This window comes from Nicotiana tabacum, chromosome 7 (assembly GCF_000715075.1).
Source record: "Nicotiana tabacum cultivar K326 chromosome 7, ASM71507v2, whole genome shotgun sequence".
NCBI classification, from domain to species: Eukaryota; Viridiplantae; Streptophyta; class Magnoliopsida; order Solanales; family Solanaceae; genus Nicotiana; species Nicotiana tabacum.
The window spans coordinates 5,958,827-5,975,690 of NC_134086.1; the positions used below are offsets into that span (position 1 = coordinate 5,958,827).

A 16,864-nucleotide genomic window follows, 5' to 3' on the forward strand; every position below is an offset into this window, starting at 1 on the left:
AACTTAACACATATTCCTATGGAATTAGGATTAACAAGAACGCATTAATAATTCCTGTATAATAACCAAGAAAGGCGATTGGGTATATCCCTATCATAACCACAAATCCGTTCCCGATACTTAGGTTCAAGATCTCGTTCTACTCAATCTTATATGCAATCTGGAATTTTCTTTCCCGAGTTCAATCTCATATTCGTAGATAGTATTCAATTGGTGATCAAACAATCAAATAATTAAGCGCAAGATTTAATAAATAAGTCAATATGATAAAATAATAAGAATAATTCAAGTTTCAAACTACAATGTTCATGTAGCACCCAAACTTCTAGAACTATAAACTATGAGATTAAAGGAAGAGAAGATGAAGAAAAACTGAGGATCCTCGCTCTCGATTGTTCCGTGTTTGTGTTTTCCTCTCAAAGTGGTGCCCCCCTCCAAAATAGGTTTAGACTTGCTTTCATACAAGTTAGGGGTGTCTTGGGTCGAAATAACCTTGTTCCGGACGAAGTAGGATACTTTCCCGTCACCCGGCGCCTAGGGTAGCATGGGGCGCTAGCCCTGGTGCTAGAATTTTTTAGGTTCTGGAAACTAGGCCACATGTAGCGCCCTATGCTACCTGTGGTGCTACAAATGACCTTTTTTCAATTTTGCTCCTTTTTGGCCCTAATTTCGCACCTTCCACCCTATATTGCCTTCGGACGGATGATTCATACACATAAAAACACCACGAATTAACATAAATCAATACATTTCACATTCGGAATCTACGAAACACGAGTAAAATGTGAGGCGATATATATATATATATATGCCTTAAACAAAATATCAACTAATATTCTAATCCCTGCAGTAACTAAATGATACTTAAACAGGAAGGTGTTCATACTCGCAAATATTAATTTCACGAGAGTGTCAGAAAATTCTGAGAAATTTTGTTATCAATAAAATCGAGTAAGAAGTTCTAAAATGTCTTAAAATGAGCATGCGCATATAAAATGGGTATATAATTTTCTTATTTAATCTTGGAAAGGGAACAAATTAGTAGGTAAAACATAGCTTCTTTTTTTTGGTCTCTCACTCGATATCCAATATCTCTGTCGAGCTCGATTTAATTCGAATTCGTGCCGGAATATCTTATATTAGGAATAAAGTGATCCTTAACAAAAATAATTATATGCTCAATATTCGAACCCGAAATCTCTAATTAAGGACGAAAGATTGCTATGCAGATTCAAAAGAAAGTACAAAAAGGTGAATTTGGATATCATAAATCTATGGATGTGGCTTGGAGTTGATAAAAGGAAAGGTGGGGTGGTTCGGCTTTGTAAGTTATTGATGTCTTTGTTTTGCGCGCGTGTCTGAAAGGGCACGCTTCCAATTATAGTCCATTATTCCATCCATTTCATTGGACACGAAATTTATTACTACTTTCTTTGTTTTTTCATGTGGAGGTAAACTATTTGATACAATAATAATAATAATAATAATAATAATAATAATAATAATATACTCCCTCCGATCCAAAATAAGTAATTTTTTGGCCTTTTTCTTGTAGTTCAAAATAAGTGATTTTTTCAGATTTTAAGAATGAATTAATTATTTTTTTCCTACATTGTTCTTGGAGTAACTAGTGTTGGAATATGTGTTAGGAGTGTTTATGTGAAATAGTAAAGGTTAATATGGTCAATTCCATTGCTAATTAATGCAAAAAAGTGAATTTCTTAATCTGTGTAAAAATATCCAAAAAATCACTTATTTTGGACCGGAGGGAGTACTAAGTATGATCCTATAAATGAGATTAGAGACTTTACTACTATCTTGTATGAGGTAAAAAAATTATTTTCAATAATAATAATAAGGAAAAGAGAGAATAGATGTTTTAATTAGAACCACGTTCTCTCATAGAAAAGAGAGAAATTGCTCGACTACTTATTGACCTTCTATCTTAATACTTGCTTTCATGCTCTCCTATCTAGAGTCGTGCCCTCGATGAGCTGAAGATATGTTATATCTAATCACCTCTCACTAGTTATTCTTCGGTTACTTCTACCTCTCCTTATACCTATCACTGCAAACCTCTCACATCTCCTTACCGAACATCTTTGCTCATTTTCTTCACATCCCCAAACCACGTCAGCCTCACTTCTCTCATCTTGTCTATCATGGATGTCTCTCCCATCTTGCCTCGTATATTTTTATTTTCTAATCTTATCTCTCCTAGTATACTCATATATTTATTTAAGCATTTTAATTTTCGCTCCTTTCAAATATGAAGCTTAAATTAAAGTTAATGGTTTTTAAAATTTATAGTTTAAAATATATTATAAATACTTGTTTGATTATAAATCATCTAAATGAGAATATAATATGAGGTTTAAACTTAATTTGTTCAGATATAACAATGTGATATTCCTGAGAAGACAAGTGTCGTCATCTAATTATCTTAAACTAAATGCGTTTATATCAATGGAACGGATACCATTTGAACCTTGTTGTTTTGCACTCTCATCTTAAAGTGAATATCATTAAGAATAAAATAATAATATTAAAATTAAAAAGTTAACATTCTTACTTAAATAAATTAAAAATAAAAAGTAAGACACGTAGATTATTGAGCAAGTAGAAACCTCAATTATGTACTCCCTCGTCCCAATTTATGTGATGCACTTTGTTTAATCTATTTTAAAAAATACATTTTTGTATTTTAAATAATATAATTTTAAAGTCTTCATTTATTTTAATCCATACAAATAATTATAGCTTATTTTAAAATGACAAATTTTAAAAATAATTCCTTAAATTTTATGTCCAATAAATTAATCGCATAAAATTAGACGGATGAAGTAGTATATAAAATTGAACAAAGACTAACCCATAATTTTGTCGGTGAATCAAACCCCGATTAATGCACTTTTTAAATGTAAAATAAAAACTAATAAGAGGAAAAACTGGCGCGTAAGTTGGCAAAAAGTAGCAATTTATTACGTAGACCTTATCCCTGTCCTAGGGTAGAGAGACTGTTTCCAAATAGATCCCGGCATCCTTCCCTCCAAGAACTTACCACTTTGCTCTTGGGGAGACTCGAACTCACGACCTCTCGGTTGGAAGTAGGTTTGCTTGCACACAAGACATAACATAAGGTCCACTCATCATATCATTAAAAACCTTTCTTAAATTCTCTCTCAGTTTACCCACCTTCCATTTTCTCGAACATCTCAAAATATCAACTCCCAAAAAAAAAAAAAAATTTTTTTTACCCCAAATAACAAGATCTATTTCTACAGTATACTCTACTAATCAAACAGTTATGGATTCATCAGATGATGATATTGAAGAATACCTTTTCAAGATTGTAATAATAGGTGATTCAGCTGTTGGAAAATCAAATTTATTATCAAGATATGCTAGAGATGAGTTCAACTTGCATTCAAAAGCAACAATTGGAGTTGAGTTTCAGACCCAAGTTCTTGAAATTAATGGTAAAGAAGTTAAAGCTCAGATTTGGGATACTGCTGGTCAAGAAAGGTTTAGAGCTGTAACTTCTGCTTATTATCGTGGTGCTTTTGGTGCATTACTTGTTTATGATATTAGTCGGAGAAGTACTTTTGAAAGTGTTACTAGGTGGCTTGATGAGCTTAATAGTAAGTTATCTCGTACAATTTTGTTTCAATTTATGTGTCTTACTTCTATTTTTAGTAGTAACTCTTTAGTTCTAACATTTCACACGATATGTTTGAGACTACAAGATCCAAAAATGGCACTTTGATACATTGTATAATTTTTAGTCTATGATTGTAATATTCAAAAGTATTCTTTACTTTCTTAAACTGTGCTTAGTGAGCATCATATAAATTGGGACGGATTAAGTATGAAAGGAAGAGACTTTTTGACATATAAAAAATATTTTTATAATCTTGTGGTCTTTGTGATGTTATTAAGGGTAAAATAGAACAATTAAATTTAGAGAGCTTCTAAATATAGGAAAGTGTCAATCTTTGGGTAATTGGTAAAATGTGCCATGTCACCAGAACGTCATGAATTCGAGCTGTGGAAACAGGCTCATGCAAAAATACATGGCAAGACTGCGTACCATAGACCCTTGTGGTCCGGCTCTTCCCGGCCCCGCGTAAAGCAGGAACTTAGTGCATCGGGTTGCTTTTTTTTTTTTCTAAAGTTAAAAAGCAGCTTTTATTAGTCTTTCTAAAGTTTTATATTGCTGCTACACATGGGAAATAAGAGACTTGGAAATGTAACAGATAATTTAATTTTTGTTGAGAGATTATGACAAATTGATTTGCTTATTGCTTGTACTTTTGATTGGTATCGGCATGTATTTGAGAATGTGGGATTCAGGCGTACCGTTTATACTGGAAATGAGATTGCGCTGAAAATAAAAAATGTGGGTCTGAGTCTGCTAGTTTTGGATGTTTTTTAATAAGGGGATATCGTGAGAAAGATTGCTATTTTTCTGTAATTGGCTAATGTTGATGGTTATATCAGATTGTTAGCAGGGTCTTCATTTCTGAGCAACTAGGATCTGGTTTTCCAGCATATTTTGGTATCACTTTCATCTGTGTCTGATGAGGGCTAGTCTTGTTGTTCACATAATATAAGAATCATTTTGTTACCATTGTTGTGTATCGATAAATTCTCCCAATAGGGGTATGAGTTTGGTGTTTTACTAGTATGTTTAGTTGTTTACCTGTCCGTTATTCCAGTTTCTGTTCCCGGGATACCTGGAGATGTTCGTCTTTTTCTTGGCGTCTGAATTAAAAGGAACATGTGCTTTCTTCACCTGACAAAAGACGTCTAAGTGCTTGCATATTTGGTGATTACCATTTGAACTGTTGCTTCATGTTATAATATATATTTTGCAGCTTTGTTAATTAACTGTATTAATGCTGGGCATGTGTGGCGGAGTTCTTTGAACTTTTTTGAAAAATAAAAAATAAAACCGATGTGGAAATCAAGTGGAACGCGAACGCACCTAACTAATTAACATGGCCTCTTTTTTCCTTCAAAATGTGTTGAAATATTGATACTCCATACAGTAATGCATCTTAGATTTGCTTGAGCACGGTTCACCTGAGCTGCACTCATACGGTGTAGTAGTTACATCCTTAATTACTTAATAGTAGCATAGTTCTTAAGTGTACACTAAAGTATGATAAGTACTTCCACCCTTCGTTGGCCCTTGCCGCTTTCCTTAACAAGCCCTCGAGCCTGAAACAATCAAAATCTATGGTGTAAATAGGTACTTTTGTTGTGCTGTGATTTTCATTAGCTACCACTCTCTACTTTGGTAGGACCAATTGTTTCAATTATTGCGTTTTCACTTTTATGTTTTATTTTTGTCTGAGGCAGAAGAATAACTAAACTTTTGAAATCTGATGAAACCTGCAGCGCATTGTGATACAACAGTCGCGAAGATGCTGGTAGGGAACAAATGCGATTTGGACAACATTAGGGACGTTAGCATTGAAGAAGGCGCGAAGCTTGCAGAAGCAGAAGGATTATTCTTCATGGAGACATCCGCTTTAGATTCTACGAACGTTAATAAGGCTTTCGAGATTGTCATACGTGAAATCTATAGCAATGTCAGCCGAAAGGTCTTGAATTCGGATTCCTACAAGGCAGAGTTATCTATTAACAGGGTAAGCCTCGTAAAAGATGACGGAGAAGGATCGAAACGATCTTGGAGCAGTTGTTGCTCAAGATGAGCCCTGCTTCTAACTGATTATATATAGTTTGTTACTCAAGATTAAGAGGTTTTTCAGTATTTATTCATTATTGCTGAAAAGTACAAGGCTCTAGCAGCCATAGCATTTACCAATTTTCTTTGAAGACATTTTTACGAGAGCTGAGAAAGCAAAACAAAACAAAACAAAAAGCCTTTCTTTCTTACTCTTCTTGTTGTACTTCTACTAGGAATTTCATGTTCTTGGTTTAGTTTCAACTCTGAATTGAGGTTTGATTTGTTTGAAGGAGTAGGGAAAGAGTAAAGAATTGGATGACAGTTATAGTTGTGTTTTTTTCTAAAAAGAAAATTAAATGTAGTATTCACGGGTTCGAGCCGTGGAAATAGCCTCTTGCAGAAATGCAGGGTGAGACTGCGTACAATAGACTTTTGTGATCGGACCTTTTCTCGAACCCCGCGCATAGCGTAAGAGTGCTAGAGGATTACGTGTATTTTTAATATTGTGGTTGGAGGGATACGCTGAGTGTTAGACATGTATTGTAAGTATTCTATTTGAAAGTTGTTAACATGTCTGAATTGTTTATTCTTGTACTCAATTTTATCGACCAGTGTTTGACTTCCTAAGCACCCTATATATCAACGGCTTTGCCGAGAAGTTTTATTGTGTGCGTCACACTGACATTAGTTGTATTAGGTTTCAATTTGTCTCATAAATTTGTGGACCCCAATCTTATACTTCTGGGTTCACAAAATTATGAGACAAAAAAAAAATGCCTTATACAACTAGTATCAGTTGTATGAGATACAAAATAAAATTTTCTGGCTTTGCCTATCTTATATTAATCTGATATTTATTAATAGAAAAAAATACATACAATATATAGATGTATACGTATGTAGAAAGAGAGGTACAGCTAATAATCTGCAATATTTCCAAAACTAAGTGTTAATTTTACATCGAGTAATTTGAGTATTTACCATAGTGTTCGGACCAACTTTTATACACCTCGACCAATTCACGGAATACTCAATACCTCTCACCAGCACATGCATCAGGTAATTAATTATGTCCCCCAACGGTTGGACAGAAAGGAAGAAATCATCTAGTTTTGCTTCCGTCGAAATTTGAACTTGTTATATTATGATTCTCAAACTACTTCGTTGACCACTAGGCCACACTCTTCGATGATTTTAGCAGTGGAAGTAAGAAAACGGAGAAAAAGAGGATGCTCCAGAAAACAATGGGAAAAGCAGGAATTGGCATCATTGGGATAGTATAAAAGTACAAAGAATGATGGCATCATATTCTGATATTGCTCTTCATAAGAGGTATGAGAATAGCAGAGACTACTTCAAGCATTGCAATACAGAATTTGTGGGGGTGCGACGAACAAAGTCCCACATTGGTAGCTGAAAAGATTGGGAGCTTACAGATATGGTGATTTCTTTTTGAGAAAACTGTGCGAGCTTGATCCAAAACGGACAATATCACACCATATTAAGAGTATATACGAACTAGTTTAGCCATTTAAGTAACAAAGATTATTTCGTTTGAGCCACAAAGTACAAAATATTCAATGCAGAAAGCAGTCTTTTAAGTAGAATGGCGATTTCAAAAAAGGTGCAATATTCGATTATCGCAAGATATTTTTCTCATTCTAATTAAACATTTTTCTCTTTTCCTCCCAAAAATAGGATCTTTGGAATTAAATCATTAAAAATTTTAAGAAAATCATGGCTAATTAAGCTTGATGTAAATTTAACGTTGTTAGAAGTGAAAAATTTTTGGTTAGTCTTTGGGGGGCAAGTTGCACAGATAGCCATTCTCACATCTCAGGGATGCTATTTAGAGATTAGCCAATATTTATTTTGTCCTGAAATTTTAAACTAATAATCCTAACTTCACGACAATTCAGAATATTTTGTCCTGAAAAATTGAACTGAAAACCTGAAATTCAGGATATAGTGGCTAATTTCTAAATAGCAATCCTTTAGAGTGGCTACCTGGTGTCATTTCTACTAGTTATTTGAGGGGAAGTTTTCTACATTTGGGCTTCGGCTAATTGCTCTTGGGCTATCAAAAGCCATCTTTTTCTAGTTCTAATGCTTCAAAAACCATATACTCCAGTAATTATAGAAGAACAAAGAGAATAAAACAAGATTAATCATGGTTGATCAATCATTAAGCATTAAGCAATTGGGATCCTTTCCCTACACATAATTATGAGGATTCATTAATCATTAAGCAATTGGGTCCCATTCAATTTGTTTTAGACAGGTGTTAAGTATAATTATGACCAAAACAAAGGTCATAATGTTTTAAGGATTTTAATTACTACTCTCTCAGTTCACTTTTACTTTGCACATTTTGACTTTTCACGCCCCTTAAAAAATAATTAATGAAATGCATAATTTACCATGATACCCATATTAATTGATACATATTTTATTGGATTTGAGAAAATGATTTGAAATGAGTAATAAATATTATAGGTATAACAGGAAAAAAAATTTTGTCTTCTCTTAATATGCGTAAAGTGACAAGTAAAAATGAAAATATATTTTTAGTATACATGCCAAGTAAAAGTGAACGGAGTACTAATCAGCATGTGAAATCCGCTAAAATTTATCCATGATCATGTCTTCTGCACGCTCTTTTATCACGTAATTGTGGTTAATTAATATGCATTTTCATCTTATTTACTCCGTCCAATCCATAATAATTAATTTTTTGACATATCCTTTAAGAAAATACTAATTCCTACATAAAGTAAGTTATTTTGACTAAATTACCCTTAATTAAAATTTATATATTGTTAACTTGACATATTGAGTTTTGTAAATAAGGACAAATTTTTTTTTAAAAAAAAAGTTAATTTTTTCTCAATTATGTAACGACACTTATTTTAGATCAAAATAAAAAGGTAAAAAAGTCACATCGTATGGATAGGAGGGAATATCATCTAATCATGCTAAGTTTAACTATCAAATCTGCTTTTATTAGCACAAAAATATATCAACAAGCTTTGATACACTGTCTTCTAGTTTTTTCCTGGAATAGTTGTAGTTCTTGCTATTTTTGTTTCTGAAATTTGATAATTATAAGATTACACTTGCTCTGTGTCCAAGAAAATAATTCTGGATAATAGCATTGATTGTTTTGCATGCATGTGACAATCATGATCATTTCTTCACTTTATCTATATTTATTCTATTTTTTTTGGGGGGGGGGGGGGTTATTTATTTTAAAATTAATTAATTAAAGCTTCTAGAGTAATCAAATCAAGCTATTAAAACTGAGTGTTTGATAAATAAGCAATTTTCTCCTACCATCAAGGAAGTGAAAAGGAAGACCATATTTCTCATTGACAGCTACATCAGAGCAAATTATGTCTTGTCACTTGTGTTAACCTAATATAAGACAAACAACTTTCTTGTTAGGTCAAAAAGAGACTTAATTACCTACCACTTTGATGATTAATGTCTTAAACATCAGCATGTTTTAACATATTTTATTTATTAACGAAGTAGTTTACGTACACACTATCCTTCCAAAATCCTATGTGAATATATATATACTGAATATGTTGTTGTTGTTGTTGTTGTTGTTGTTGTTACGTTGTCGTCGTCGTCGTCGTCGTTGTAGTTATCCGTTGTACGAAACATTCCACGTTGACGTAGGGGTTCGTGAGAGGTCGCGCTCCAAGAGATATTTTGCAGGCAATCTACCCTGATGTAAGTCGTTAGTAGCTGATTCTACGCTCAAAATATCACCTATAAATCACACAAAAATAATTTTATTGTTGCGTCAAAGTTCCTATTTTATTTATTTTTTGTGTCAAAGTAGATTTATTTTGGAAAGTAACACCAAGTCAATTTGATATATAGACAGAAGTTCACAATAAACTTTGACAAGAGTTGAAACTAAACGTTATATAAAATCTTAATCTATGTTTATAGATTACTTATTGATAAAAAAAATTACATTTGTCCTCAAAACAGTCAATTGCAGAAATATATAATTATGTTTTACGTTATTTGTTAGCTTCAGTATTACCAACTACAGAAGCTACAACTGAGGTTTCATAGTTGTAATTACACTTTCACCTAGCCCCTAAAACCTATTAGCGTGGTAATTAATTCTTTTATTTTTGATGTACAAACTTTTTAAGTTAGGACAGAAGGCACGAATTATGAACTATGATCACGTAAAGAAAACAGAAAAGCAAAGAAGTTTGCATGTGAATTTTTGTTAAAATAACACGGGATAGTCAGTTTTCGAACTGGTAATTGAAAAATAGTCAGCATTTGCAAAGTCATCGAAAAATAGTAATTATTTTGCTGCAACGCGGAAAGTTCTAGCATAATATACTGGAGATTAGAACTCCGGCACATTATGAAATTCCAACATGTTATGCTGGAAGTTTACATGTAAAAAATTCGAACTCCAACATATTATGCTGGAATATTTTCGAATTTTGAACAGTATTGTTGTTTAGATTTATCTTTACATAAAAAGTGACTAAATTTCGATTACTTTTGAAATTATGGCTATTTTTCAATTACCAATTGTAAATTTGGCTATTTTTGAATTTCACCCTGAATTTTTGGTTGGTGAATTTGTTTAGCTGACGGGGTTTAAGAAAATAAAAAAACACTTTTGGAATATTTTAAATATATCATAGTAATATTTTAATAATTATAAAAGTTTGCTATTAAAAGTATAATAAAAATGTAAGTTAATTTATTTTTGAATTTAGAAAAGAATCATATTTAACATACTAAAAAGAAAATAGGATCACTATAAACTGAAACAAATAGATTATTAGTTATTTCCAAGAAAAAAACAAGATTGAAAAAGAAAATCTAAGGAAAAACTAGAAAATCAAAGGAACTGAATTAGTTTCGAAAAGAAAATTTGGGGCATAAGACTTTTAACTGAAAATACTAGAATTTTAATAGTTATTCGTTGGTAAAATTCCTATCTTAGCATTTTACATTTGCAAGATAATTCTGCTTTTGATTTTGTATCAAAGATCACTGAGAAAAGTGACTATTATATTTTAGGAAATTAAAGATCAGTTAGAAATTAAAGATAGCTATATTTGCAACTAAACTCCAATCATTTCATATTATTAATAAATATTAAAAAGAAGCAAAAAAACAACAAAAGATACTCTCATAGAGCATGGCTTCTACACAAGAAGAAAATATCAAAATAAATTACAGTCGCAACCAAATTAAATAAATAAATTAGTATTCAGCTAACCACATGAAAACAAATACAGCACATATGAAAAAGGCAGCTCGATACACGAAACGTTACACATTCACACAGCGTAAGGACCGCACCCAGAAAATCAATCTCAAAATTGTACTATAGATATGTGGAGGAGAGAGCTACTTCTTTGTTTTCTGGTTTTCCATTCGGTATACGACATCTGCATTGCAATCTGACTAAATCCGAATTCGCGCACAGGGGAGAACTACTTCAAGAAGTGAGAGGTTGTTGTCTTCCATTTGAACCATTTTGGCCATCATAAAGCTTGTTATTTGATTTTCCAGGCTTCTTTTTAAGTACAATTGTCCAAGTAATGGCTTCTAAAATAAGAGCAATTCCTCCAAGAATTGAAAGGAAAATAATATAAGCCAATTTCCATTTGCTTTCTGGCTGCAAAATCTCAAGACCTTTAAACACATTGATGATTCCTAGAACAAGCACACCATATCCAACTCCATGGTGATACATATTCCAGTAAAATCTGTACTTATGATCCTTCTTTGGCCTCAGAAATAGCGCGAACACCTACAAATTTATGTCGAAATTATGGGATCAGGATTCAAATTTCAATATAAACAAAAAATGCCGGGTAATTTATTCTCATCTGTGTAACTCTTAGCTAGTAGAGTTACGCATTACCTATCTATGCTGGTGGAAGGAAGCAAATACCTGGTGGAATAGTTGAAAAGTGCACAAACTGACTCGAATACTACCATTATAAGTAAATAAAAACACTCCCTTATCTAAATTGATCTTCATGATTCAGTTACAAGTGGGGGTTTGCCATATTTTTTTTGTAGAAATGACACCAGGTAGCTGCTTTAAATGGATGCTATTTAGGAATTAGCCAGTGCGTCCTGAATTGCTTTTAGGAATTAGCCAGTGCGTCCTGAATTGCTTTTTCAGTTCAATTTATCGGGCAAAAATGTCCTAAATTGTCCTGAAGTTGAGATTTTTAGTTTAAAATTTCATGACAAAAAGTAATAGCTAATTTCTAAACAGTGTCCCTGAAAACGGTTATCTATGCACTTGCCCCTTTTTTAGGAATTTGTTACACAAATAGCCGGCCAGATTCAATATTTACTTTTTCTATTCGGTATACATAGATTATTCATTAATGATACATATATTATACATGAATTATATATAAATGATACATGTGCCAGTTATTTTTAGTTTAACATATTAGGTGGGCAACTATTTGGTTAATTCTTTTTTAAGTTTAGATCCAAAAGTTGATAGTCTCCTTTAAATTAAAGAAACTAAAGATAAAGAAGTTAAAGAATTTTAATGTGAAAGTATACCTGAAGAGTTGCAAGAGAGAATAAGGCAATACCAAAATCTCTATGGGAAGTATATTCAATTCCTTTTGATTGATTTCCAAGTTTCAGACCAGTTGCCCAACCAGCAACTCCAATAGTGTAAGATGATAATTGACAAGCAACATGAACATAAAACCACACTGGATCTGCAAATGTTCTTAGATACCTTGCAATCATAATTCCAATTGGAAATAGTATTCCCCAACTCACAACATTCAGAATTCCATGAATCTGTTCACCATAAATTCAAATATCAGAAGCAAATATGGGAAAAAAAAACCGATGAACGAAGCATCCCGCGTTCATACAGGGTCGAGGAAAAGACTGCACTTCAAGGTAGAGGCGGACTATCTGTTATGTTGAGGGGTCACCGAACCCTGTAAACTTCGGCAGAAATCTTGAATATATTTGTATGTATACCTTGAAAATAGTTAATTTAAATCACTTGATATCCTGAATACTAAAAGCCTTTAAGGGCCACTAGTGAACAAAATATTGTTCCTCCGGTGCGTTAAAATCCTAGGTCCGCCTCTGCTTTAAGGGGAATGTGATGTAAAAAAATATAAAAATAAAATAAAAAATTAAACTAACAAACCAAATGAAATTGGCATTTCTTGGCACTCTAGTGGTTGTTAAAGTGGGGTAAAAGTCATAGGCGACCAAAGTTCAAATCCAGTAGATTGAACTTTGATGAGAAAGTCACTAATACCTGTGCTGGTGAGGGATAACAGATATTCGATAAAACAATGATAGTGCGGACAAACTGATCTGCACACTATTGTTAGAAAAAATTGAAATGAAATTTGTACTTGTTGAAGAACTTACATTTCTATTCTTGAGCCTAGAATCCTCAGAACCATTGCTAATACTCTTCCCTTTCATCAAATCAAGTTTTCCCTTAGAATTCAAATTCTCAGGCTGAAAATCATGAATTCCAGGGAATGTCCCATTCAAGACTGAACTTCCTACTTGCCAAACCTGATTCAATTCAGTCATTCCTTCAGGTAATTTTACACTAGCAAAAATTACCATCATTCCATTACTATACATAGCCTCCACATTTGTAACGCGATACGCTAGCTCCCCTGGCACGATGGATTTATACGAATTTAACTTGAACGTTTTCGCGACAATGGAACCATTGGATTGTTTAAACGCGATCAACGCTTGTGTACCAACCATTCCTGTTGCATTTGGATTAATTCCCCAAGCAATCCAACCATCAGGTTTAGTAGGAGTAGCTACAAAGGCTAAATTGAAGGTAAAATCCTTGGAATTGTAATTCCAATGGATGTAACTATTCAAATGTGGTAAGTCATTGCAATGTTCATATAATATGTTCTTTGTAAACTTTTGTGATGTACATGACATGGAATATGACAATTCAGGTTTCAAAATCAAGAACATAAAATATAGGATGACACAACATGTTTGATACAATCCCATGTCTAATGTTCTTGAAATTATTGGAATAACAATCTTCTCTCTTTCTTCTTTTTATGGTTGGGGTGGGGTGGGGTTGGGGGTGGGTGGGGGTGGAGGTTAATAGTATAGTTGGGAATGAGAACTTGTGGTTACCAACTACAAGTGGGAGATATAATGTTGGAGTGTAGCAAATGTATATAAAGGCAATTTCTAGACTTATATAGTAGTAAATTGACTTTGGGAGTGTGACTTTTACCTTACCATATTCATAAGGCAGAGTAGGGTCCTTTTTTATAAGGTGACATGCAACAACAACAACCCAGTATAATCTCACTTAGTGGGTCTGGGGAGGGTAGTGTGTACGCAGATATTACCCCTACCCTGGGGTAGAGAGGCTGTTTCCAAATAGACCATCGGCATCTTTCCCTTCAAGAACTTCCCACTTTGCTCTTGGGTAGACTCGAACTCTCAACCTCTTGGTTGGAAGTGGAGGTTGCTTACCATCAGAACAACCCCTCTTGTCTATAAGGTGACATGATTGGATTCTTTTTCATTTTTGGTCTTTTTCTTGCTTTGAAATGGATACTTGATATAATTGGTAAATTTGTTGTCATGTGATCAGGAGGTCACATGTTCGAGTCATGGAAATAATCTCTTGCAGAAATGCAAGGTAAGGCCGCGTACAATAGACCCTTGTGATCCGACACTTCTCCGAATCCTGCGAATAGTGGGAGCTTAGTGCACTGGAGTGCTCTTCTTTTTTCCTACTTTAAGAAATGAAAGCAAGTGTAGTGGTTTTAAAAATGGATATAAAAATAATTAAAAATAACTGTTCATAATTTATGAAATTAATAACCTGAAACATATGCTATGTAATCTATTACGCTAGGCAAATTTACAGTATAATATAAAATCAATGTATATAAGTTACAATTTTAACTTGTATATATTAACAGTATAAATTTGTCAAATTGATTTTTAATAAGAGCATTCGATTTAAGATAAAAGGAATTTAATTTTTTCCTCATTCAACTTGACATGTAGGCCCAAGATAAAGAGAATTCATCTTTCATTTCCTTTTCTTTTTATGTACATAACCAAACAGAGAGGGAAAAAATTTCAATTTTTTTTCCATCTGGTATCCGATATTGTATTAGAGTTTTTATTAATTCAGATTCGTGTTGTATAAGGCCCACTAAATAGGGAAGCACTTCCTATTAAGATTTTATTTTCATTTTAGAGAGTTCGAACTTGAAAGCTGTGATTATTGGTGGGGATCCTATCCGTCCATCACAACGCGACGGCGATATTCTTCTTTTTGTTTCTCCTTTTCTCTCTCAAGTTTCCATAAAAAGGAAAGGATTTTGCAGATATTATGAAGCATATTATCCTTTGCATATTATCCTTTCTTTTGATTTTTTTTAATCTATTTAAGTATTTTATATTATCATTTCTCTTCACCCAATTACTTTCCTTTTCCAAATTGTTGACATAATTATAAGATTCCCATGCTATGTAATGTTACCATCATTTCTTGTCTCAAAATTGGACCACAAGACTCCTCAATATCCTTCCAAATAAAATGGAGCTAAAAAAAACAAAGAAATGAGTCAAGTTGTTTGTTGTATCATATATAGTTTGAGATATAATATGCAAGAAAATTTTGGAATTTTTAGGATAATATCCCACTGTTTATTGAATAAACTCCGATATTTATATATACCAAACAAATGAATATATGACGTGTAATCTGGTTTGAGTGATTTCTACATGTTGAATTGAAAAATAAGAACACTTTTATTTAGTCCAATACCAACTTGACTAATTACATAATTAAATTTGATTAATTCAAAATAAATAAAACATAATTAAACTCGACTAATCATTGAGTTCATAAAGAAAAAAAGTGTAAAGAGAAAATGTGTCATTAGTTCTTATTTTTTTACTACATTCAAAAAGATAAAGTTATTTTTTATATATTTTGGCACTTCGCTACTTTGGATTCTCTCTATTAATGCTCTTGACAAATTCTAATGCCCATGCAAACGATCTACACAATTGTTTTTTATTAAATTGCACATCTTTTCATTTTCTTGTCAAATAGATTATTATAATTACAAAAGGCATCAAATGATGATTATGATAATATATATGATTAATAAAGACAGTTTTGTTGGATCAAATGACTATGTTTTGGCATACTAAAATTGGAGAACTTTGAAGAATATAACTTAAGTAATACTCGCTCCGTTACATTATAGGTAACAATATTTTTTTGGTCGGTTCCAAAAGAAATGACAAACTCGCTAATCCTTTTTCATATTTTCAAAATAAAATATGAAAGAAAAATGAAGTTTTGGGCTGTATTTTGAGTGGAGAAAGGTGTTGACTATATAAAATGCGATGAAATACAAGGTCTTTCATTTTAATTTCCAATTCTAAAGTTTCTACACGCAAAATATAAAAAATTTCTAAAAAATAAAATGAAGTTTAACCCTATATTCATTGGTTGATTCTTTTTCAAATAAAATATTAGAGTTGTCAATATGGGCCGGGTCGGGCTAGTCCAGCCCAGCCCACGTGGGCTTTAGCAATTGACGGGCTGGGCTGGGCTAGCCCATCATTTTGATGGGCCTTATAATGGTCAGCCCAACCCAACCCTATATGGGCCACGGGCCCCCACGGGCCGGCACATCATTTTTAAAAATATAATTTTATATTTTTTCTTTAAGTTCTGACCTAAAAAAAGATAATTATTTAAAAGTTAAAAAATCTCTTATTGGAAAAAATTCGCAAAAACTTAATAACTTTTTATATTGTTCCAATATATCACAATAAATACTAAAAAAGTAAAAGACATGACTATATTTCATTCAGTAAAAATCAAAACTTAAAACAAACTATTCAAGAGAACGTTCATGATGCTTATGAGATATCCAACACATCATCTTCATCAAACACATTTGAATCCGCTTGTGACAAGGTTGTCTTAACATCTTCACTTTCATCTACAATTCATATGCAATATTAATTAGTTAAATATTAAAAATAATTAAATTTTAAAAATTAATAATATTTAATTCACATAAAAAATATTACCAGTTTGAGTTCGGAAAAACCTGTGCAGCCAATTTCAAG

The 16,864-nt window shown here is 32.6% G+C and overlaps 2 protein-coding genes across 2 annotated transcripts; one reads left to right on the forward strand and one right to left on the reverse strand.

Annotated features, from left to right (window-relative positions):
* The first annotated feature begins 3,174 nt into the window (after positions 1 to 3,174).
* On the forward strand, positions 3,175 to 5,956 carry LOC107816702 (ras-related protein RABA5c). The gene is made up of 2 exons (XM_016642447.2): positions 3,175 to 3,641; positions 5,404 to 5,956. Exons 1-2 carry the CDS (start codon positions 3,308 to 3,310, stop codon positions 5,718 to 5,720), a joined length of 651 nt encoding a protein of 216 aa, XP_016497933.1. The 5' UTR covers positions 3,175 to 3,307; the 3' UTR covers positions 5,721 to 5,956.
* Positions 5,957 to 10,882: 4,926 nt separating this feature from the next.
* LOC107764771 (cytochrome b561 and DOMON domain-containing protein At3g25290-like) lies at positions 10,883 to 13,915 on the reverse strand. Its single transcript, XM_016583372.2, has 3 exons — positions 13,127 to 13,915; positions 12,284 to 12,532; positions 10,883 to 11,504 (listed from the first exon to the last, which is right to left on the reverse strand). The coding sequence occupies exons 1-3, from the start codon at positions 13,745 to 13,747 to the stop codon at positions 11,190 to 11,192; spliced, it is 1,185 nt and encodes a 394-aa protein (XP_016438858.2). The 5' UTR covers positions 13,748 to 13,915; the 3' UTR covers positions 10,883 to 11,189.
* Between the last annotated feature and the right edge of the window lie 2,949 nt (positions 13,916 to 16,864).